Here is a 24,496-nt window from a genome sequence, read left to right on the forward strand (position 1 = left end):
CACCGAGGGCGAACTGCTCATACTTGGCCTCCTTCATACTACGTGCAGACTCAGCCTCAGATTCCAGTCGTGCCATCTCTTTCAGAATCTTACAACCCGCCAGCGCTGCCGCAACCGCCTCAGGGCCCTGAAGGATTAAAAGAAAGCTGGATCCAAGAAATAGGTCTGACAGAGCGATCTGAGAAATCTACTGCATCAGGCTGCAGTAGATACATTTCCACCTGCAAGTCAACCTACTGTTTCTAAAGCCTGTCAGTCTGATTTGTTTGACCATGTAACACTTACACTCTAATATTTACATAAAATGTAAGCAGCCTTTGTAATTTAAGGTTATAGCCATCTTCACCCTGTATTTACCACAGATGTGAACACGCCTTTAGCAGCATCAGAAAAAAAAAATCAATATCTTAAATGGAGTTGTTGTTATAGCCCGTCTACGGCTGTCAACAGTTTTGGTATGATAGCAGGTTTCAACCCTATGTTTTGAATGTTGGTTGTGGACTCGTCTCACCTCGGACATGACTACAGTGGTGTTTTTACAAACCTGAGATAGAAAAAAATCCTACCTACAAGACTTTACCAGTGTTTGCCCTTTGACTATAATTCATGCATACTTCACTTTTCTGCTCACTATTGTTCAGATTTCAGATTTATTTACTCACAGACCACACATTGTGATATGGAGTACAAAACATAAAACCAGTATCAGGCTTCAACTGGAAAATCAACTCTCAAACATTGTTGAGAAGAGGTAATTCATCATAGTGGACATCAGGTCTTCATTCACTTTAGTCTAAGTAGCATGCTGTGTTGAAAAAGTGCAGATGGATCTGAAAAATCTACCTGTTGATTTTAATAACTTACTCAAATGAATGGAGACAAACCACTCTCTAGACCTGACATTTTGGAAAATATTTGGTAGTTCTTTGCAAACTAGCAATTTTTAGTAAATGAGTAAACGTATGCCAAACCGCTCTGTGGTCCTTTCTTTTCTTACCGTGTGTTAGATGAGAAGATAGATACCACTCTCCGATATCAATCTCCTCATTTAAGACGGCTAATAAACTTATTTCCGAAAGCGTTGACCTTTCTTCCAGTGTTCTAACATCAGGTTGATTTCTTGACGGAAAGAAGAGGGTGTTTATAGGAACACAGGAGCCAAAAGATAACGAATGTACTCTTTAAAAAAAACAGATATGCATGATATGCATTTCTGATAAGAGATTGGCATGTCTATTATGACATTATTAGTACATTATGTTTATTGTATTATATTGTAATTTCCTATAATCAACAGGTAATAGCAACCTTTAGTGGCCCGATACTTTGTGTTTGGTGTGGACCTCAATCCTCTTTATTCAAATAATCAATATTTTTATTAGGGCTGTCAAAATAACGTGTTCATTTCAATTAATTAATCAGAGAAAAAATATAAATATATGTTAAAAAACATAACGCAGATTAATCCATTTCATATTGACGTTGGACCCGGAGCCGTTCTAGCCACCATTGGACTGTAAAATGAAGGAGGGAGACGAGAATGTTCTGCCTGGATCATTAATTGGAACATTTACTTGTAAAAATCTTCTTCCTGCCAACCCTGGCTACCGAAATCTGGTGCCACTGATATGTCTGCTCTTCTCTCTGATGCTCTGAAACAGACAATACAGGCAACACAAACACCGCTGCACGTGACGCTAGTTAACACTATACTCGACAGCAGCTAACGTTAGCCTACCACTACCTAGTAGCTGGATTAAAAACGGTTAAAATGCTGACAGCTAACGCTAAACGGTGTAAAGTTTGACTGTATTTTACTGTAGAGGATTCAACACCGGGATGTAACAATCTGCAGCTACCATCGGAAAACAACACAGACGGTGCGTTCAATGAAACTGGTAAACTACACCCTCGTGGTGCATTTGAAGTTATTGTAAATGTCCTTTTCCCACCTGGTGGTTGTTTTTGTCGTTCAACAGCAATTTACTAGTGAAATAAGTTATTGTTATTGTTATACATTATTATTAAATCATTTAATTTTGACCATATGGCCTTAGCAATAAACAAGCCGTTCTTTAATGTCACCAACTGTTGTTTAGTACCCTTCTTTTTTCTTTTCTTTTTTTACTTTCTTAAAAAGTATCGGTTCAGGCACCATTAATTATGTATGCGATTAATTTCGATTAATTAATCACAGAGTAATTAATTAGATTACATTTTTTCATCGATTGACAGCCCTAATTTTTATATATCCCTCTATAATGTTTCACTTGGGCTCATTTATATGTACATAATACATATGAAATATTTTGCTAGCATAAGCCAGCCTGCACTTCAAACAATAGAAATTATGAATGCACATATCCCAGCCAGAGTGTGAGTGGTAAAAAGATTTGCAGTGGGGGTTGTACACACGCTGAATGCAATTACCATAATTTCCGATAATGTTTGAAATAAGACTCAGGAAAGGAGCACATGAGGGTGACCGCTTGTGAGATTACAATAATTGGTTCCCTTAGTTCAGGGAAGGGCAATACAGAAATGAAAGGTGTCTTGAAAAGATGTTGAAAACAATTGATATGACAGAGCAATTATCGTTTATTTGGGTCTTTTAAACTATTCGCAGGGCATCAATCCTATGTCATTAATTTCATCAGGACTTTAGATACGCCTGCTCTACCTCACAGCTTGTTGAATATACTGCCCCACAAAGCAACACGACCTTCATTTGAGTAATGTTCTTGGAGATTAGATAGCTTTTATACTTCACCTGAGTTCTTGATAAATATGTATGTCATGTTTGCTGGGCTCTTTTATCTGGAGTGTAATTTTCATATGGCAGGACTGACCTGCACCTGCGCTGCGCTGTGCTGTGCTGGCCCACATCACTCTTGTTCACTCTTAATTCAGAATACAAACTGGCACAGTATAATTCAGCTCACTTCAGTTTGTTTTGAATCGTTTTTGCCAATGCCAGTCACATTTGGACTTTTATTGGTTGAACCACACAGAGCTGAGATAGCACAAGTTGGAGCAGAACTGACTAAAGAAGCTAAGCTAACAAAACTGACCATAGCCCAAAAGTAGTTAGCCATCTGCTGTCGGTTCTGAAGGACGGCCCAGAGGAAGAGATCCCTCCAAGGATGCTCGCAGCGTTCCTCTAACTCGGGCAGGTTCTTCTGGCTGTGGAACAGTCGACCCTTCGCTGGCTTCTCCTGGAGCGCACAGGCAGTATTAAATGTGTATAGTAAACAGGCTAGCTACAGAGTTTACAGAAGCATGCAATTTTCACATGATCATTAGGGCTGTGTATTGGCAAGAATCTGGCGATACGATACGTATCACGATACATGGGTCTCGATTCAGTATATTGCAATATATTTCGATAAGGCGATATATTGGGATTTTAATTTTAAGTATAATTTTAGAAAAACTAATATTTAAAAAAAGACATGATGTGCATAAAAGTCAAAGAAGTTTACTTTAGGTAAACAATTCAGTACACAGAAAATCAAACCAGTTTGGGATTGTGGTTCACAGGTTCTTAGTGAGCAAATGTTTATATGCTAAAGTAGGCCAAAGTTCAGCCATAGCTACATTGTTAGCTTCTAGCAAAAAGTCAGGCCCTGCTAGGCACTGTTAGGCAGGGACACTAGTGGTGCGTCTCAGTATAGCCATCTAGCGGTTTAAACACAACATAAATGTGAACTGCTGTCTTACATGAATAGTTTTGCACGTAAACTGAAAAATCAGTACAGTATTGCTAAATAGAATATCGTGATACTCAAGTGTATCGATTTTTTCTTACACCTCTATGAGTCATAAAATCTATTGCATAACCTTTGGTCATTATTGCAAAAATAATGACTTCCTCAACCAAGGAGGTTATTTTTGCCTGGTTGTCTGTCTGTCAGTCAACATTATATGTAGGTATTTCAAAAATGTATGTAGACAGATCTTCAGCCAAGTAACAAATAGATTTTGGTCATGATCTGAGCTTTCTTCCCCGAGATCATGACCTTTTTTTAGCTGCACAGCATAAAAATCTATAGATAGGTAATTAATTGCAAATCCTGAGGGTATAGTTAGGGTGTAACAGCAGGTTTGGTGTGTGATGATGATCCAAATCTTTCTTTCCACCATTACGGTGAAATTGAAGGCCCCCTCCCCCAGTGCTTCCCAACTTGGGGGTGAGGACCTTTCCAGTGGGTCACAAGAAAAATCTGAGGGGTCTCATGTTGACTAACAGGATAGAAAAATACATTGTTCTGATACACAATTTTCCCCTAGATCACCTAAAAATTGCGATTTAGATTAGATTTGATGTTCAACTCTGACAAGTGCAGGATGATGTCGCCATCAAAGATTCACTGTTTTCAAGTAAGTGAGTTTACTATGAAGTCTGTGTATTGTCTATTTCATTGCATCTTTCAGGCCTTTACCACTTTCCCAATGAAACAGTCTGAGAGGGTTAGAAGGGAAAATCACTCTCCGGTCACAACAAATGCAAACTGTGACAAGGGGGCACAAATAGACATTGCTTAATTTTAAGGTGTCACAAGCCAAAAAGGATGAGAACCACCGCAAGAAGCAATTCAAGGTGGAGCATCATTCATCAGCTGAAAGGATTTCTTATTCAGTGCAGTATATATGATTTACTAGAACATTCGAGACAGAGTATATCACTCACTGTGGGAACCTTTTGGTAAAAGCCTTTGCAGGAGTCATGGAGAAAGTCTTTCAGCACTTTGGCGACTTCGAAGAGGGTGAAGCGGGGTTTCCGGTCCCCTTGCTCAGGCGGATGGTGCCCAGGTAGACCAGGGGTCCTTGCAGCTCCAAGCAGAAGCTGCTTCTCCTCGTACTTTTTGAGGAGCAGGTTGTGAAAGAGGCTCTTCTCCGACACGGACCAGTAAAGCTCCTGGAGACGACCGTAGGTAAGGAACTCGCCCAGGTTCACACCGTTGTCCACAAAGAGGCGCACAAAGTCAGGTTTGTCGTTGATCAGTGCATCCATCATCACCTCCTCAAGGTCCGATGCCTGTAAAGTAAGTTAATAGTAGTAATAGTAATAGTAGTTAACCATTCCCTTTCATATTGATTGCATCCAAATATAAATAAATAAGACATGCTCACGCAAAATAGATTTTAGATACGCTAGCAGCATGGCTCTAGGGATGGAAATTGGTTGATCGGTTGGTTGATTGATTGATTGATTGATTGATCGGTCCACAATTTGGCTCAGACTGAAATATCTTGAAAAACTATTTGATAGTTTGCCAGTTTTGTACAGACATTCGTGGTCCCCAGAGGATGAAACCTACTGAGTTTGATGATTCCCTGATTGTTTCTCTAGGGCCACCATCCGGTTGACATTTGGGGTTTTCAGTGAAATATCCTGTCAACTATTGGATGCATGTGTGTTTATCAGCAATTGTTAGCACACTAAACTAAGTGAAGTATGCTAGAATTGTGACTGTGAGCATATTAGCATATTTACATTAGCATTCAGCTTACAGCACCACTCTGCCTAAGTATAGCCTCATGGAACCACTAGTAGGTGGTTATTTCATTCGTTAAATATGCTTAACTTTGACTTGATTGCCGATTGACCTCTACTGTTTTTTTCCACATTGAATGTAAATATGCAAATAACTAACTGTCTCACCTTCCACTCCACATCTCCATTAAATATGTCACTCTTGGCAATATCCACCCTGTTCCAGGCCACAGCCAGCTTCAGTTCATCCAGGAAGTCTTGAGCTTCCTGACTTTGGCTTTTACATGCTGAGAAACACACACACACACACACACACACACACACACACACACAGTCAACAGGTTCACATGTGGAGCTCAAAATGTCAAGGCTCTCTCTTCATGCAACTCTAAAGTCAGACTCAAATTGCAAGTTCTTCGCAACATATCTCTCAAAAGGTACTTTACCCTTGACTAGCGCTTTGAGGATGACCGTGGACAGCTCAGAGCTCTCCTGTTTAGGGTCGTGGACAGTAAGGAGATGCCCGTGATCAAGTATCTTCTGGATCTGATTGGCAGATTGACAGTCAGTTATTACTAATACCTTATTTTAGTTGAACAATGTACAATTGTTTTATCACTAATGCACTGTTTTCTAAAATAACCATCCCTTCTCTGTGTACGTTAGCTTGATCAAATATTCCATCATCAGTATCCTTCCCTCCTCCTTCATATCCTTAATTAGGGCATCACGTACAAGTTTTGAAGATAACTATAAAAAAAAAAAATCCCACATAAACTTCCCTCACAATCTTCCCCAGTGTGCCCCATTTTTCTGGCAACGTTTAAAGTCTTGTGATGTGCATATCCGTGTATGTGCCTGCCTCCATGCTGTGCACATCGCTCTCACCAGCTTGACCCAGTTACTGATGTCTGTGCTGTGGTGGGCATTTGGAAAGGTGTCCAGCAGCAGCTCATGAACGCTGTCCATATCCCAGCAGCCCCTATTCATCAGCGTGACGAGGATGTCAGCCACGCCTCCCGAGCCTGCCAAGATCAGCCATGGTGTCGAATTGCCAATGCCTTTGTACATCCTCTGCAGACAGGGACACAATGTTCAGACTTGCAGGCAAACTCACAAACATCCTCAGTTTCACAAAATAACATCTCAACTAAACACAAACAAAGAATTATATTGATCAGTGTTAGCTGTATTCCATAATCTTGTATGGCTCTATTTATGCTAATGTGGTGGCTTTGACAGGCTTTCCAGCCGAAGAGATTAGTTTTGTGAAAACAGAAAGAATTTGTTTCTCAGTCCGGGTTTTTGGCCAGCAACTTTGGGAAGTGGCACAGACAAAATTTGATTTGGAGCCTAGTTCTCAAGCCTCAGCTACTGCTCAAAGTCAGATTGTGCACATTCATATGACAAAAGATAACTAGCTCTCAAAAGGTCTCTTTGCAGTCACATCTTTAAAGTTCTTGAGTAACTAACACAGCATAATTAAATGAAACTGACCTTTAGGATCCTGGGCTCCCCGTGGACCAAGAGACACAGAACAGGGATCTCGAAACTGCCTGTGCCTGCATGCACCAACAAGAACATTTATAATAATATCTTATGCATCTCAAAGTGTCTCAAATTATGTGTGAATGGAGCATAGGCTTCTACTGTCAACTGTAAAACAAGCATTTTCTGATCCAAGTGATTTTCATACATATAGTGACAAATGTCTTTTTCACAGGTTCCCTTTGTGTCTGAGTTGTGAGCAGCTAAACCAAAGAGTGATGTTCCCCTCTCAGACTGTTAAATTTGAACAGTTTTGGAGACCTGAAGAGGTAAAACTATCCAGATTTCAACAATAAAACAACATAAACTATGTAAAAATATGTACATGTAACTCTTAATATTTATCTTGTGACCCCTTGGGAGCTCCCGTCCCCTAGCTTGGGAACCAATATAATAATACAGTAACTGCATTAATCCTACAAAGACAGCGAAGAAGGGCTCAAACTAGCACACATGTCACAATTTATATCATATTCATAATTTACATTATTGGCTTAACAAATGTTATATGAGGAAGGAAATGCACTAAACTAAACCTCAAGGGTATATACATTGGCCCTCATTTATGAAATGTGCGTACGACCAAAAACAGGCATAGGACGGGCGTACGCCGATTCCTACGCAAAGCAAGGGATTTATCAATTTGAACGTGAGCGTAGGCTGCGATAAAATCTCACGTCTGGTCTGAACTCGTGTACGCAAGTTTTCGAGTCAGTGTGGACTTAAAATTTTAACAGGAGAAGGTTAAGTCATCAGTTCACTTTTCAGCAATGGCAGATCTGGCTCTTTTAAAAGACCTCTATTCGCCGGTACAACAGTGCACACGTACGCACACGGGCCATGATGGAGCGCTCCATCGGATTGATTAAGGGCAGATGGCTCATGGTCTTGCATCAGCGGGGGGGACCCTATTATACACGGCAGAAAAATTCTGCAACATTGTTTTAGCCTGTGGGGTTCTGGAGCCAGATGACCCGATGCCCAGAGAGCAGTGTCCAGCACAGCCCCAACTGGGGTTATACCAAGGAGACAGGATATTATTCCTCGCTTTTAAAAAGGTATAGTGTTATGTTTGGCAATGATATTCAACACAGGAAACATGACGATGCACAACATTTTTATTTATTCTTCAGGTTTTCTTTTCTCTTTTAAAGTGGCGTTAATGGCCACAAGTGAACGATTTATTTCTGCCATTGACCGAGTTATTTCGGCTTGTTTTTACAGCCTCTCTGCTGTCAGGAGACAGGGTCGGGGTGGTGGTCCAGCACAGGGGGGGGCGGAGGACACGCGCTCTCCCTCACAGTTCTGACTCATGAAAAAAACACGAGTAAAATAAAAGACACTGCATAAACTCCGTTACTGTGTGTTTATTTAAATTAGAGCTGTCAATCGATTAAAAAATGTAATCTAATTAATTACATACTCTGTGATTATCGCATACATAATTAACGGTGCCTGAACCGATACTTTTTAAGAAAGTAAAAAAAAGAAAAGAAAAAAAAGGGTACTAAACAACAGTTGGTGACATTAAAGAACGGCTTGTTTATTGCTAAGGCCATATGGTCAAAATTAAATGATTTAATAATAATGTATAACAATAACAATAACTTATTTCACTAGTAAATTGCTGTTGAACGACAAAGACAACAACCAGATAGGAAAAGGACATTTACAATAACTTCAAATGCCCACGAGGGTGTAGTTTACCAGTTTCATTGAACGCACCGTCTGTGTTGTTTTCCGACGGCAGCTGCAGATTGTTACATCCCGGTGTTGAATCCTCTACAGTAAAACACAGACAAACTTTACACCGTTTAGCGTTAGCTGTCAGCATTGTAACCGTGTTTAATCCAGCTACTAGCTAGCGGTAGGCTAACGTTAGCTGCTGTTGAGTATAGCGTTAACTAGCTAGCGGTAGGCTAACGTTAGCTGCTGTCGAGTATAGTGTTAACTAGCTAGCGGTAGGCTAACGTTAGCAGCGTCACGTTCAGCAGTGTTTGTGTTAGAGCTGAAGATCTTTGTTGGGTTCGGTCTTCATTTCTATCATGTTACACGGGCTCGGGCTTGCTCCTGGTTGCGCAGTAAACGAGCGGTCAGGTGATGCGTTTCAATTAGCGTGTAAATGGATGCTGAGGAGGTGAAACAGAGGCTGGCTTCTGGAGGACTTATTTTATTTCTTTGTTCCAACTTCCAACTGGCCGATAGCCTCCGTTAGTCATGAATAAATTATGTTAAAAAATGTATAAATTACTCATTCTTGACGGAAAACAGCTGTGTGCGTGCGGCACAGTCTCTTTTTTCTTTCTCTCCCTTTTCCACCGAGTGGTGCGTGTGCCCGCTCGCGGCGTGAAGAGCTATTTTCCGACATGTGCTCTAATCACTGCTGATAGACGGCCTTTTGTACAGTCGGGCTGTGAACGGGTTCGGGCTTTTAAAAATCTGTCAATCAAAATGTACTGGTCGGGCTCGGGCCGAATTCTGTCAGGCTCGGGCCTTGTCGGGCCGAACTTTTAAGGCCCGATTACAGCTCTAGTTTGTGTTACCTGTATCGTCTTCAGAGCATCAGAGAGAAGCGCAGACATATCAGTGGCACCAGATTTCGGTAGCCAGGGTTGGCAGGAAGAAGATTTTTACAAGTAAATGTTCCAATTAATGATCCAGGCAGAACATTCTCGTCTCCCTCCTTCATTTTACAGTCGAATGGTGGCTAGAACGGCTCCGGGTCCAACGTCAATATGGAATAGATTAATCTGCATTATTTTTTTTAACGCGTTATTTTTTCTCAGATTAATTAATCGAAATTAACGCATTATTTTGACAGCCCTAATTTAAATATACGTAAACCATGTAGGCCTAAGAGATTGTAATATAAGCCTGTATATTACTATGAGGACTATAGCATACATATGTCAAGGATGTATAAATTAAATAAACTTCAGCTGGAGTCCGATTTACTACGGCAACACTTTTGACCGCATCAGTGATCTCTTTCCATTCCGCATTCTTTCTACAGCCTTTAATACCAGTTTCAGGCTGCCAAATAGTACACACATTAGTGCAAATGAACCTGAGATATCAGGGTTTCAATCTCCACTTCTGAAAAGTGCCGCTTCTTAGCCAGATTACGTCTCGCCATGTCGTAAAGTATAGGCCTCAAAACCCAGAATATATAGGGGCATGATATTTAAATGCTACCCCCGCGACCTGTTACCGGATAAGCGGAAGAAGATGGATGGATGGATGGATGATATTTAAATTACGATTGTTTTCAGCCGCTGCATTTATCTATGTATGACCATTCTTACGCTGTGATTGGTGTGATACGAACGTTTCATGAATCACACGTGAAGCCTGTCATAAGATGATTTCTGCGCTCATATCTGCGCTGGTTTCTACGTTAGATTGATAAATGATGGCCAGTGTGTTTTGGTGAATCTATACCTTGTTTTTTATAATGTAGGCCTACTTTATTTGCCCCCTTGGAAAAAAAAAAAAATTTTTTCATTCTCAAGAGATGTCAGATGTCATGATTGATCGCGACAGCATATCTGCGCCGAACAGTTAGGGGGTCAGTGCCTTGCTCAAGTGCACCAAGGTGAACTGGCACCTCTCCAGCTACCAGTCCACACTTTGTACCGGCTACCCTCCGGTTACCAAGCCCAGTCCTTACAGACTGAGCTACTACCGCCCCGGTAATATTGTACACAATTTCACCTAATTTTGTTAAGTGCGCAGGTTCATTTATTTTGCAGTCAGCCACACGCCAAACAATTCATGTTAAAAAAGGTACACATTACACTGTTTATATGATTTGTAATCTACATATTTATTTGCACTTTTGGCCTTACACTGTTTAAATGGACAACCCACATTTTTACATTGTAGGGTTAAATAATTATTTCCTGTTTTATTCATTATGTTTTTGTTCTTGTTACCATGCTGGTGGGCATGTCCTTCCTGGTGGAGAAAAAGGTGTGGCCGTGGGTGGAGGACTGTTAAATCCTGTGGCCTGCCAACTGAGCGATACAATGTGCTGCCATGTTGGAGGGGGTATTTAGGTATAGTTTGTTTTTCTTTGTATTAGTTGTAGTTTATGTCCATCTTGGTTTCCCCTTGTGTGTTCTTTGGTTTGGCCAAGCCAGTATACACATGATGTCCCCTTGGGTCTCAGTTAGGTCAGTTTGTTTAGTGACCATCCGGTTTTTGTTGGTGCTATTTTGAGAATAGTTATATTTTGTTGACCTCTTTAATAGGTCTAAATAAATAAATAATAACTATTTTCCAATGAAAACTCCTGTTCTCCTCATTTCCTCACTGCTTTGTGAACAACAAAAGCTGACAATTTTGTCTGGACAGACGAGGAGTTATTGCTCCAAACAATGCACACACAGACACACACGCCGCGCACACACACACACACACACACACACACACACACACACACACACATGCGGCGCACACACACGGCACGTGCACACACACACACACACACACACACACACACACACACGCACGCACAGTGCGTTTTTACCCTTTAGACGGGGACGCGTCGGTGGAGCGTTTTTAAGATTTCCACTCTGGAGGGTGGTTTCACTTTTTTGCGTTTTTAAGCCCCAAAAATGCCGTCGCCGTCTAAACAAAAGGCACTTCTGGTCAAATATTTTGACGTTTTCACCCGCGAGCGTATTCGTGTAAACAGGGCCTGAGTTAATTGGAAGAATACTACAGGGATGACAGTAAGAAAACACCAAACGCTGGTGAGTCTACTCACTTGCTGTTCTTTAGGAGACAGTTTGTATTCCAATCTTTAATATATATATATATATATATTTTACTTCCCTTGGGCAGTGAAAAGTCCATACCCAACAACCCCCGTCCTGAGCAGATGTGCATTCCCTCGACTACAGCACTGTGTACAATTTTGAGGCATGCGATTTTACAGCAAGCCATACGAAAAGGTCATTAAATATGAAGCAGGGCTTTTTTTACGCTATCAGTATATGAAGCAGCCACCTGTACTACAAACAGCTCGACAGTGAAATAATGCTTAATGCATCTATAATTTAACACCATGAAAGGGACCATTTGTTGGAATGAGTACTCCTACTTTTAATTTTTAAGTGCATTTTACTGTTTATATTGTTTTTATAATTATATAAGTAAAAGCAGGACTTTAACATTTAATTATGTCATTTTAAATTCTGGTACTGCTATTACTGCTTAAGTAAAGGATTCTGGTTCTATTTCTGTGAGATAAAGGGCTTTACCTCCATAACCAGTGCGCTGAAGAGAGATGTGTTTGAGCAGCTTCACCCTCATTTCACTGGTGGCTCCTGGTCTGTTGGGATCCTCCTCCACCAGCACAAAGTGGGAGTGGTGGCTGTCCAGAGAATACACGGACCCGTGGGGCAAGTCCTGTGGCTTGTATACTGCAGGCTCGTCCGCCTTGAGCACATGAATACAGGTATGTAGACAGAGACAGAGGACAGAGGACAGCATGGACACGTTTATTGTGAAAGGTGTAAATCTTTGCTCATAGACGTTGCTGCTGTTTTTCAATCAGCTCTATATTGTCTGTGTACGAACAGAGACCTTGGCGTAGTGGCTAGTGAGTAGTGCCTCTCGGTTGTGGATCATGTTCCAGGGGGCGATGCCAATGGCCACTACACGAACTTTAGAGGAGGTGCTGGCCAGCGAGTGATCCCTCACAGCCTGGCCCAAGTGCTTGGTGATGCCAAAGCGAAGGCCATTAGTCAAAATCCATGCCCCTATTGAACAGAGAAACAGTTGCATATGTGTGTGTGTGTATGTGGTATAGAGAGAATTTTATGCACTTAATAGCAGGATCTAGAGGAAGTTATAGCCAGTCTCTATGTGTATATCAAACCAGAAAGTTATATCCTGGATTCTATATATCACAGCTGGCCTATTGATTATGCTAATTAGGTTATTGCCTTATATGGTTCTGAAGCATTCTGTGTTTGTCCTCCTAACAAGCAGTAAACGTCATTAAAATATTGTACTTATGCATTTTAAAAACATGAAAAAAAGACTTTACATTTAAATAAAAGAGTTCATCTCAGTGATGTGTTTTTAGTAATTCTGCTGCTAGCCAATAGAGGGAAACAGAGAAGCAATTCTTTATCAACGGCAGGTTGATTTTAAAAGCCGAGGCCAGTTTTAGCCGCTTGATTATATATAACCTGTGCTCTGTGCAGCCTTCACAAGTCCTTTTCTCAGAGTGTCCCTGAGCCAGGGCTTCATCTGAGCCAGCTCATCTCCTCCGACCAGGGCCACCACCAAGTGTGGAGGAGCAAGGCCCCACTCCTCTGTCAGCATCTGGTAGATCAGCACTGGGTCTGTGTTGCTGCGCACCCTCACAAACTGGGTGTAAAAAAAGACGAGTTGTTATGTCATTATTCTGCAAAGTCTTTCTTACGCTGTTATAAAACCCTCAGTATTTGTTATGTTATCTGGTTCGACCTTTCCTCTTGTCTTAGTATGGCCAGAAAAGTCAATGTCGCCCACTCTTCCAGATGCCCAGTGACTCTTTTCCCTCTTCATTCTGACGGCCATGCCTCTGGCGACATTCTCCAGAGTCTCATCCACCGTAGAGCAGCAGGAACAGCCCAGCAGGACACTGAAAGAAGCACACAATCAATGGATATGGGTATTGTATCATACAGTAGTTTCTACCAACACGCAAAAAAAACTAAGCTGTAGCACAATCTCTGAATGGAATATCCCTCTCAATGTGTTCTTCATAAACACGCACCAAGGTGATTCTCTCTCCCTGCCCTCCTGTAGTGTAGCGAGCATTTCAATAAGACTGTGGAATCCCTCGCAATCTTCAAACACAAACTTAAGACTCGCCTCTTAAAACGTACAACTTTTTAGGCTCTACTTTTTCTAATTACAAAGGTTTAAACTGCCCGATTAGCTCAGTGCTTAATTTAATAACCCGCTGCAAAAAGTCGTAGTTTTGTTTCTGCCAGGGAGGTGATTGTGTTGTTCTGTGCTTGTTTTGGTGTTCTTTAGCAGGGGCTTTCAAAAGCTACTCGTCAACGTGTTTTCTTTTTCTGTTTATTGATCCCCAGTGGGGAAATTACAATTTACACTTTGTTTTGTTAGAAATCACTACACACACAAAAAATGGAGAGATGTCAGAGTGAGTGGACTGCCAGACCAGCACCCTGAGCTGATGGGGGGGTACGGCGCCTTGCTCAAGAGCACCTGGCAGTTCCCAAGAGGTGAACTGGAATCTCCCCAGCTACCTATCCACACTCTGTACTTCAGTCCGTACTGGGACTTGAACCAGCAACCCTCCGGTTCCCAACCCAACTCCCTACAGACAGAGCTACTGCCACCCTCCTGTTTTGCAGGAAAGTAAAGCCATGGGCCAAGGACAAACAGATTAATGCCACCATGGGGTTATTTAGAAACCCTTTCAGATCAGAACTCCTGAACAGTAAGGCATATAATGATTTCATGGAAATGTTCAGCAGCCACGTCCAGTTCTGTCTTTCCACCAATAAGCTTTTTTTTTTTCCATCCAATTATTTTTTTTTAAAACCATGATTCATACATATAGTATCCAGCTTTCACCATAATTGGCAATAAAGACATTTGAATTAGAAACTTATTCTTATGTATTTTGCATGTCATATCTGATACATAATTGGACATAACTCACTAATCTACACCATATGCTATAACCCTCACTTTTATCCTTAATTGGGCAAAGCTTACAGCATCACAATGCATATTATGTTAAAGCAGATCCAAATGCAGAGGTGGATTACAAATATACTTGTATACTATGTATTTAGCAGAAAGCATTCTTTGTCTACAGCTAGGGAAGTATGACCAGCTCTCATGAATAACTTAAATAGAAAACTATGCTTGGAATTAGTTAAGGCTTCTTAGTCCAGTACAAATGTTTGTTTCCTGTAGCAACTCTTCCTTTTATGGCTTGCTTAACCACAAGTCGGATCTGATTGCTTGCAAATGATCTGATAGGGATTTCTTTATCATGAATACTGAACGGCACTGTAATGTGTTTCAGATAAGAGCTTCTGCCAAATGGCATGAATGTATTGTTTATATCACTTCATGAGGAGGGAATAGGCCTACTGTATCTGTTCGAAGCGTCACTGACTTTCACACAGACACATATACACGCACACGCACGCACGCACACACACACACGCACGCACGCACACACACACACACACACACACACACACACACACACACACACACACACACCTGTGCTCCTCTGACCACTCCAGCACGTCCCCACATCGCAGACATCGTGTCTGTGGCTGCAGTGGCACCTGTAAACAAATGAATAAACAGATAATATGTTGGTTTTCTATTTTCCTCTAAATCCATTATGACTCACTCGCACACTCCTTTAACAGAGGGGAAGGCTCTTAGAAATACGTGTGGTCAATGCAAAGTTGGCAGAATTTTCATCCTCGCTTCATATGCAAAGTGCTTCCTGCATGATGTTTGAATTAGAAATTCACAAAACCCTGTCACTCATATACATGAAACCAAGAAAACTGGACCACAATACTGTAGGCTCCCAACAGAATCTCTAAACATGAAAGCCCTCTAATATGTCAAATGGCAATCGGTTTTATTAAGCAGTCGAATGTGACATCATGACTTGGTCTGTATGTAGTTATAGTTGTACAAAGAAAACAGTCTGATCTGAATGGTTATTTTAATAGAAATAAATGACACTGAGTTCAGAAAAGAAACTCATTCATTATTGATAAGATTTTCCATTTGCATGAGTAAACACAGCTTTATTTGCGTGGGCTGTTTGTGAAAGATGATTAGAACAAGCGCATATTTCTTTGACAAAAAGCTTCTGTGGGTACCTCGAATTAACAAAATGACTTAATAGAATTGTGGTACAATAGTTAACACACACACACACACACACACACACACACACACACACACACACACACACTGAGAGTCAATTTGTGATTAGCCTGGAGGCCTTTATTTGACTACAGGCCAGCAGGATCTGGGAGGGAAAAGAAGACTGGGTATGCAAACAGGATGATTTGCATGCAAAGGTATGGTCAGAGACACCCTTACATACCCAAACACACGCACACGCACACACACACACACACACACACACACACACACACACACACACACACACACACACACACACACACACACACACACACACACACACACACACATTTTGCTTGAAGTCTGGCATAATTAACTGAAACGGAAGAAATTATGATCTGGGATTTCTTAATTCATAGTGTAGCCTACATACAGACAGCAAACACACAGCTACAGTATGAGTACGTGTAAAACTGCAGAGGCCTTAAAATATGTATTCATGAGGAAAAAAGGAATATACTGGTTAGAAATCAATACTTGATTTCAACATTTTACAGCACTTGAAAATATTATCGTGGAAGGAAAAATCAATCTTTCACTTAACCATAAACCAAGAGAGGCAAGATATTGCACATAAAAAGTGTTGCTTACTAACATATGTAGGCAATGCCATTGATAGTAATATGACTGCGAGATTGGGTGAGGGGGGAGATATGTAGGCAATATGTGTCTACATTTGTAATAGGCTACTTGTGAAGAAATACTGTAGGTAGGCTACATAAGTAGCTACATCTCTGTTTGTTGTTAAGGCTAAGAAAAAGACAAAATCCACAACTTCTGCTTCACCTTCATGTCAAAATCTTCAACTGTGTTATTAGCTACATCCTCCAGTTATGAAATCATATACAACTTTTTTTTTTTTTATTATAGAATTAATTTTCCATACATTGCCTTTTCAGTCTTGACATAGAATATGATGTGTATTATCAACAGAAACAATTTTGAAGTACAAAACGTTGGTCCCCCACCCCCAACCCCCCAACCCTGTCAGATGAACTTAGCTACGTAGCCTTACGTTACCCCTTCATTGCAATTCACAATGTAGCTATGTGTCAAATCTAATGCTATTCATTATATAAAAGTGGATACTGTTAATTATTTTATACGCTTAAACTGTCAAGTTGGTTTGGTCAGCAACCGTACATAGACTTCTAGGCTACTAGCTAGCTACTACTGAAAAACTGAATGTTTCAACCATAGACTGTATATAAGAATGGACCAACAGATCCCGTTGCTCTGGACGGAGACCAGTGAAGGCCGTTAGAAGCACTTTTCCGGTGAGCGCTGAGCGTTACTGCACAGCCTCCAACTGACGACGTAAATATGACGTGAGCAACCTGTCTGAAAGTTGTAAGTCTTCTGGTAGCTGTGCCAAGAGAAATCTCAATCATTCCCTATCTTGCAGAGACGGAGAGCGTAGGTATATGTAAGGAGATAACATAGGCACAGGCTAATTATTGCTAACTAAAATGCGAGTTAACATTAGTAATTACACTTAAACAGCTAATTTGAGACGAAACTGCCTGCGCGCTTCTCCTGTACTATACGGTAATTCCTCTACTATGCGACAGTAAGTCGCGTGGTTATGACACAATTGTTAGCATATTTTTACAAAAACGTCTGCTACGGAGCCATAACGTGAGGTACAAGGTAATGGAGCTTTTTATACATTGTCGTGTTTCTTTAGAAATAAACAATGGACAAATGGAGTCTTTAAACGCTTCAGATGTAAAGTTATTCGCTGTCAAAGTGGCGCCAAAATGAATGGCAGTCAATGGAATGCTAACGGGGGGTGATCGCTTTGTAGCATTAAAATGGCGCCATAGGAGGTTCGCAGTCCGAGGAGACCCCCTTGGTTTCAACCATTAACGTTAAGCTAACGTTGGTTCTATTTCAGCTGTTAGCGAACTATTTCAACCGTTAGCTAACTATTTAAACTTTTAGCTAGCTAGCTATTTTAACCGTTTCCCTTTTACTTTAGCTAATAATTTTAACTATTCAGTCATTACTTTTAACTAGTTATTTATACTAATATATTATATAAATATAAAATAATATTTATACTAATCTATTCATTACTTCTAGCTAAACTTCTGTGCTCGCTTGCTGACTAGTTTTCACACTTTTACATAATGTTGACTGCGACATGTAGCTAGCGTTAGCTAGTTTTCAGGTGTACAGTTGACTTCATGTTAATATGTGGATATATTAACGTTATTCACATACTAGCTAACTAATAAAATACAATACAATGCAATATATCTTTCCACGTAGGCTATCCCCTGGTTGGGAATCACAGATATATAATCTTTTCACTTGGCCAAATGTAGCTAGACGTCCCTACAGTGAAACAGAAAAGAAAACAGCTGCTACACTGTACAAACTCACCAGAGGTGTGCCTTGTCTCTCCTGCATGGCTCAAATAAAGTTTCTTCTCCTCCTGCTGCTGAACTCCACCTATAAGAGTTTTCCTTCACAGTCCTCAGGTGAACTACCTGGGCCATCAGCTTGTGGTACAAAGGTGGAGCTCTTCCTCCTGGCCAATCCCAGACACTGCTGTGCACCATTGCTTTGCATGTTGGTCAGCTGCTGCAAATCGCTCTCATCAGGACCACATCATCCTGCTGCCCTATGAAACACTTGTATTTCAAATACTTTACTTTTAAAGAACTCAAACTTTGTGTTTTTTTTTGTTTTGTTTTTTGTTTTTTAACATAGGTTATATATTTTTGCATTTTCCCAAACATCTAACACATTAAAAAAAACACAATGGAAAATAGATTCACATAAAAAGTGTAGGCTAATTTAGTAGGATATTACAACCTATCGCTAAGCTTCAGCATTGATCCTCACTCCGTCAATGTGACAGCGCTGCAATATTTAATATATGAGCTGAATGGAAAGAAATATGTAGGCTAACAAATATCAAAATGATTGTCCGATGAATTTGAGATTAGTAGGCTAGTGTGCTCCATCATAACGCGTTAGTTCAGGTCTAAGCTTACATTCTTTACTGCAGCTACCATTAGTTCAGTTCTGTTCAGTTCAGTTCAGTTTATTCTTTTTCCCAGAAGGGCAATTTGTGTGCAGCAGGAAATAGCAAATGAATACACTGAGAAGCAGTTTATCAGGGTTGTGGCTCATATCACCAGGCTAGTCACACTATTTGCATTCTAGCATAAAAGGGCCCTGTGATGGTGTTTTTAATTTTTAATTTTTTAATTTAGCCTTTATTTAACCAGGTAGGCCTTTGAGAACAGGTTCTCATTTGCAACAGTGACCTGGCCAAGAAAAGCATACGCGTACAAGACAACAGTTTCACATTTAATATCTGTATGTTGTCTTGTACGCTTATGCTTTAAGTATATACATATGCCTAGGTAAGCTACAGATTAAGTAGGCAGTTCAAAACCGACGCAAAGTGAGGTGTAAGTAAGTCGATGGATATGCGAAAGTGTTATGGTGATAACATAATATACATGAATAGACAATCTATAACATTGCTGAGATGTAGTAAAGAGTCAGAATACAGTTAGTGCAAATTCAACTGTGGTCAAGATAGTGTTGTGGATCCAGTGATCAGTTATAATGCAGTATATATATATATATATATATATATATATATATATATATATATATATATATATATATATATATATATATATAGTCTATATGAATGGTGAGAAGTAGTGAAGTCAATATACAGTTTGACTGTATGAGGCCTTCCTGTAGTTTCTCAGCCAAAGTTGAAAAAAAAAACATTTTCTGTTTATTTAAAACAGTTCATTTAAGTATAGGCTATAATTATCTAGTAGGAACATTGATTTGGGGCTTTAAAGCAATTGCAAAAAATAGAAACACTCTAATCTGTGGAAAACTCATCTTTAAGTGTGTAAAAAAAAAAGCAATTAAAGCAAGGACTTTTAATTATGTAATTGTCTTGACCTGGTATGTAACTTAAACAAAATCTCATCTCCTGATTTCAACTATTTTTTCGTTTACTTTCTAACTCATTTTGGCAAGATCGACTCTATGGTCTTCAGACAGAAGTGCCTTGTGGCCATTATCACTGCAGTACTCCAGAGGCTAAACTGCACTACTGCTGCATTTTGTTGCCCTTTTTCATTCAGACATTGTGACTACAACCCTGAGGTTTTTAGGGTCGTTTTGCCCTTGCTAAAGTGACGTCAATGGTTCCTATAGACTCTTAATAGCCTATATCAATGGTCTGAGCGTTCAAAAGTGACGCCAAGGTGTCCTCAACCAAGCGTCAACATAAAACGGCCTTTTAATGTGTTGGCTAAACGGTTGCAATCATATGCAAGTGAAAAGTAGGAAAATGAACTCACAATGACAACATTTGTCAAATTGTAGGCTATGGGATAGCCTATGTGCACCAAGAATGATGTCAGTCAGATAGAAGAAGGCAGCTGGTGTAGGCCTAGTCTACGTGATGCAGGTATGTAGTAGCCTACCCACTAGGAAAGCTCCAGGATTTCCATATACCCACTTAAAAGTGCCCAATGACACGCAACAACATACCATTACCCTTATATTTTTGATATATTTTGAATTATCTGTTATTTTCTTCTTCGCATAGGCTAAATAAATGTATTCCCACCGTAAATTGGTGCATACAAGTGTATCTGAATACAGGAAATTAAGTCGTTGATGCTCAAAACTTCCTTGGGAGAGGACCACGGATGTATTAAGAGAGCACACAGGCCCCCCAAAAGGGTGATTCTGGCCAATATATAGGCGGCTAGTAGGCTACATTATTATAGTACATTAGAGTACACCACTGGAGGAAGGCCTATAGGCCTATTGTCTATGGTTAATTTTAACAGCTCGTCACTTTATCAAAATATTGCACATGTAAAATGGAACCGGAGACCTTTGATGGTCTCAGTGGTCTTCATCACGCAATGATTGGATTTTGCCCCCTCCCATTATCCGCCAATTCAGAGAGCTGCAGCCAATCAGCAGCCTCTACCTATTGTGTACTAAACAGAACACCGTGCGCCCTTCATCCTTTAAATCGTCCTGCGGAAAAAGTGATGACCAGAGCAGACCAGAGGGAGACAGCAGCAGCAGCTTCCCCTTAAACTACAGGAAGACCTTCCCCACCAAAACTCCACCAGAACCACCCTAGAAGGATGAATCCCATCAGGCGCAGAGAGTCGGTTTGCAGGAGTTTATTTGGCCCGGTGGACCACGAGCAGCTGCGCCGGGACTTGACGCTGAAGCTGAAGGAGATCAGTGAGCAGGACAGCCGCCGCTGGAACTTTAACTTCCACACTGAAACGCCGCTGTGCGGCAGGTTTCAGTGGGAGGAAATACCCGCAGACTGCGCTGCTGCTATCTATCAGGAGTCCGCACAGCTGAAGGACGATGTCTGTGAGGAAGACGACAGGCTGAGTAAAGAAGAAGAAAGCGCAGCTGGGATCGACCAGGAGAACTGCTCCAGCGTCTCCAACACACACAAGCGTCCCGCTGAAGTGACGCCCGTCCGGAGGAAGAGGACGCTCTCAAAACCGGCAGCCAAGAACATAAACAACGCCCGAATTACAGGTGAGAAACCGATCCGTAGTACTTTTTTGGGGGGTATTTTCAGGCCTTTAGTGACAGGACAGCTGAAGAAATGTACAGGGAGAGAGGGGGAATGACCTACAGCAAAGGGGCGCAGGTCGGAGTCGAACCTGGGCCCGCTGCGTCGAGGAGTAAATCTCTGTATAGAGGCGCCCGCTCTACCAACTGAGCTATCCCGGCGCCCATAGCCGTAATACGTTTGTCAGTTAATGCTGTAACTCACACACATTCGATTAAAATGATGACTATTGAGTAAACGTCGTTTTTTTCTTGCTTTTCCTGGCAGATTTTTTCCCAAAGAGAAGGAAGACTACAGAAACCAAGAGCACCCAGAATCCTTTCCACACAAGTTCCAACGAAGCAGCTCTGTGCAAAACAATAAGATGAACATCCTGCTGAAAATGGACGATTTATATTTATGATTTATGGACTGGACCAAAGCCTATTCACTGCACCAAAGGATTTTGTTATATGTTATTTTATTACACTTTATTTTATTGCCATTTTTATTATTTGTGAACCGGGGGTTAAATTATACCACTTTTCTGTTATTTATTCTATTTATGGACTTGTATTTAATGTCTTTGCAGTTTTTTCATTGATAAGTTGCTGTAACAAATTTGTTTATAGATGTTTTTTTTTTTTTTCTAAATTTCATCTGTTTGTTATGTGAGCATTTGAAAGACTTAATGACATTTTGTTTCTGCGTGTGTCTTTTTCAATCTTTTTGTGGATTTCTGCAATATGAGCTGCTTCGGTTAACTATATCGAAAAGCACTGTTTTGTCCTTGTCATGTTTGCCTAAATGAAGTGAGATTGTAAATGCCTACAAATACTGCAATTTTAATAAACTGCTTTATCAGTGAGACTATAGTTGTACTTCTGATTGAATGATTATCATTGCTGCCGTCTTCTAGGAGAATCGTTCCTCTGAGAAAGGCCTATAGCACGTTGAAACATTTCATATGCTGACAAAAACACAATAATCTGTAGTCCAAATTCATTTGTTGATAAATGCTAATTTAACGATTTTGCAATCATAATCATAGCATCTTAGTTTTGTTTCCTATCTTGAGTAAAATGTGACAAAATAGCTCATGAAACTTCATCAATTCTCCAAACAATGTTTCACATTCTATAGTCCAGAATATATTTCTTCCATCTAAAAGCTTCTAAATGAACTGGCCCCTGCAGCATATACTGCAGACAGTTTAGGATACAAAAACACTGATTTGTAAAAAACAAAATAATGTGCTTTGGCATTGTCTTTAGGAAAAATCCTAACACTTTACAGAGTTTAAACTTTCTAATCCCACTCTGTTCAACATCTTGCACTTTTAGGTTTAGAAGTACAAAACAAATGTCCTTATCATGAGAGTGACTCACACTTTATCTAAAAGCTACTGTGATAACTTACTGGCATTAAAAACTGTCCCTGGAGTTCTGTAATTTTAGTGATTTGTGAACAGAATTTCAAATTATTAGATATTCAATATGACTGCAGTTCTAAGGTAAAGTCCATCTTTGGTTTTATGCTGACTTTGTGGCAGCCACACATGAGTAAGCTAATAATAAGTGTTCCTCTAAAGTCGTAGAAAAATCAATTCAAGGTGCAAATTTGGCAATCAAAAGAAGAAAAACGTTTTTGAGTAATTGCATTTCCTGGGTTGTATTATGAGATATTTCATAATCACAATCATAAGGACTGTGCTGTCAGGCTTGAAATTATACCCTTTAATATGAGCTGTAACTGCCAAATTAGCCCATTAGAGAGGCCAAATCCCACAGAGGCGTATTCACCCCCACGGTGCTGCGCTTTCAGCTCAAGAGAATTTCAAGAGGCCATCTGGCCACAGAGCAGGACAATTGCCACAAAGCAGAGTGTGCCATCTATTTCACCTGCAAATCAGCCTTTGGAGCTCATCAACCCCCCAGGTCTTTTCTTAACTTTTCTCCTTTCACTGTGTCCCTTTTCAAAGTCGAAGCAGCTATTATCGCTGATATGTCCAAGCCAACCCTACTAATGCTTACTCTCACTTTGGCCCCTGTTAACGTGTATGCTACTGCAGCAAAGAGACTGTGTTCAGACAACAGAAAGAGCAAACACCACATTTACATTTTTAAAAGCCTAAATGCAGAGGACAGCCAATGTTAAGTGTGTTATTTCTGCATTAGGAACAGATGATCTTACAATCTGCTCTAATGGATGCATGTTACCAGTCAAGAAATCAATAATCAAACTATCCCTAGGGTCCAAAAAGTCTCATGGGATTCCAATTTCTCCACCCAATACATGAATTGAATTCCCTTAAAGATGTACACTACAAGCTGCTCAGTATATTGTCAGTGAATGAAGCTTGCAGTAGTGCAGTGATTGTGTCATTAAAAATTTCAGTGATGTTGCTGAATGCATTAGAGATGTACCGTGTATGTTCGCACACTAAAATAAATCCGGCTGTAAAATTTGACTCAGGAATGGAAATTGTCTTAATCTTCATGATCGTGGCTTCTTCTGATCAGGCTTTGATCAAACTGTTCAAATTAGAAGAAGCTAAATGACTGCATAATAACTGCAGAAGGAGGCAGACGTTAGGATTTGCAAGTCCAATAAGCCATTGCGGAGTGTGGATTCAGGAATGCGGTTTGAAATTTTAAAGTGAAATAAAAACACACACAAAAAAAAATCATTAAGAATGTATCTACATTTGTAGCTTTGTACATTTTATTCACGCTGAAGATTCAGCAAATAGCATCTTAGTAAACTGTAGCCTGAGATGCAAATATTCCTTTTCTATTCATACTTATTCAACCAGATCAGGTGCTCACGTACTATTTAGTTTTGCTGTTTTTTGGATGGATTGACCCTCTTTATTGTGTTTATGACTGTGTTGGGGGAGGGGTGGTGTCTTTTTTTTTTTAAAA

General features: G+C 40.3%; 2 protein-coding genes across 2 annotated transcripts in view; one reads left to right on the forward strand and one right to left on the reverse strand.

The window, feature by feature from the left end:
• The window catches only part of trpm5 (transient receptor potential cation channel, subfamily M, member 5), a 29,476-nt gene extending 10,997 nt beyond the window's left edge, over positions 1-18,479 (reverse strand). The window contains exons 1-13 of the mRNA XM_031290101.2: positions 18,374-18,479; positions 15,314-15,381; positions 13,529-13,685; positions 13,249-13,429; positions 12,638-12,813; positions 12,313-12,490; positions 6,995-7,059; positions 6,386-6,571; positions 5,944-6,043; positions 5,666-5,784; positions 4,691-5,038; positions 3,072-3,215; positions 4-127 (exon numbers count right to left, since the gene is read on the reverse strand). Of these exons, the coding sequence (XP_031145961.1) occupies positions 4-127; positions 3,072-3,215; positions 4,691-5,038; positions 5,666-5,784; positions 5,944-6,043; positions 6,386-6,571; positions 6,995-7,059; positions 12,313-12,490; positions 12,638-12,813; positions 13,249-13,429; positions 13,529-13,685; positions 15,314-15,381; positions 18,374-18,400 (1,873 nt within the window). The 5' untranslated portion in view covers positions 18,401-18,479. The remainder of the gene's footprint in view (positions 1-3; positions 128-3,071; positions 3,216-4,690; positions 5,039-5,665; positions 5,785-5,943; positions 6,044-6,385; positions 6,572-6,994; positions 7,060-12,312; positions 12,491-12,637; positions 12,814-13,248; positions 13,430-13,528; positions 13,686-15,313; positions 15,382-18,373) is intronic.
• A 2,436-nt stretch (positions 18,480-20,915) lies between these two features.
• cdkn1ca (cyclin-dependent kinase inhibitor 1Ca) lies at positions 20,916-22,440 on the forward strand. Its single transcript, XM_031290084.2, has 2 exons — positions 20,916-21,556; positions 21,861-22,440. Exons 1-2 carry the CDS (start codon positions 21,142-21,144, stop codon positions 21,959-21,961), a joined length of 516 nt encoding a protein of 171 aa, XP_031145944.1. The 5' UTR covers positions 20,916-21,141; the 3' UTR covers positions 21,962-22,440.
• The last annotated feature ends 2,056 nt before the right edge of the window (positions 22,441-24,496 follow it).

This window comes from Sander lucioperca, chromosome 3 (genome assembly GCF_008315115.2).
Source record: "Sander lucioperca isolate FBNREF2018 chromosome 3, SLUC_FBN_1.2, whole genome shotgun sequence".
In the NCBI taxonomy this organism is placed as follows: Eukaryota; Metazoa; Chordata; class Actinopteri; order Perciformes; family Percidae; genus Sander; species Sander lucioperca.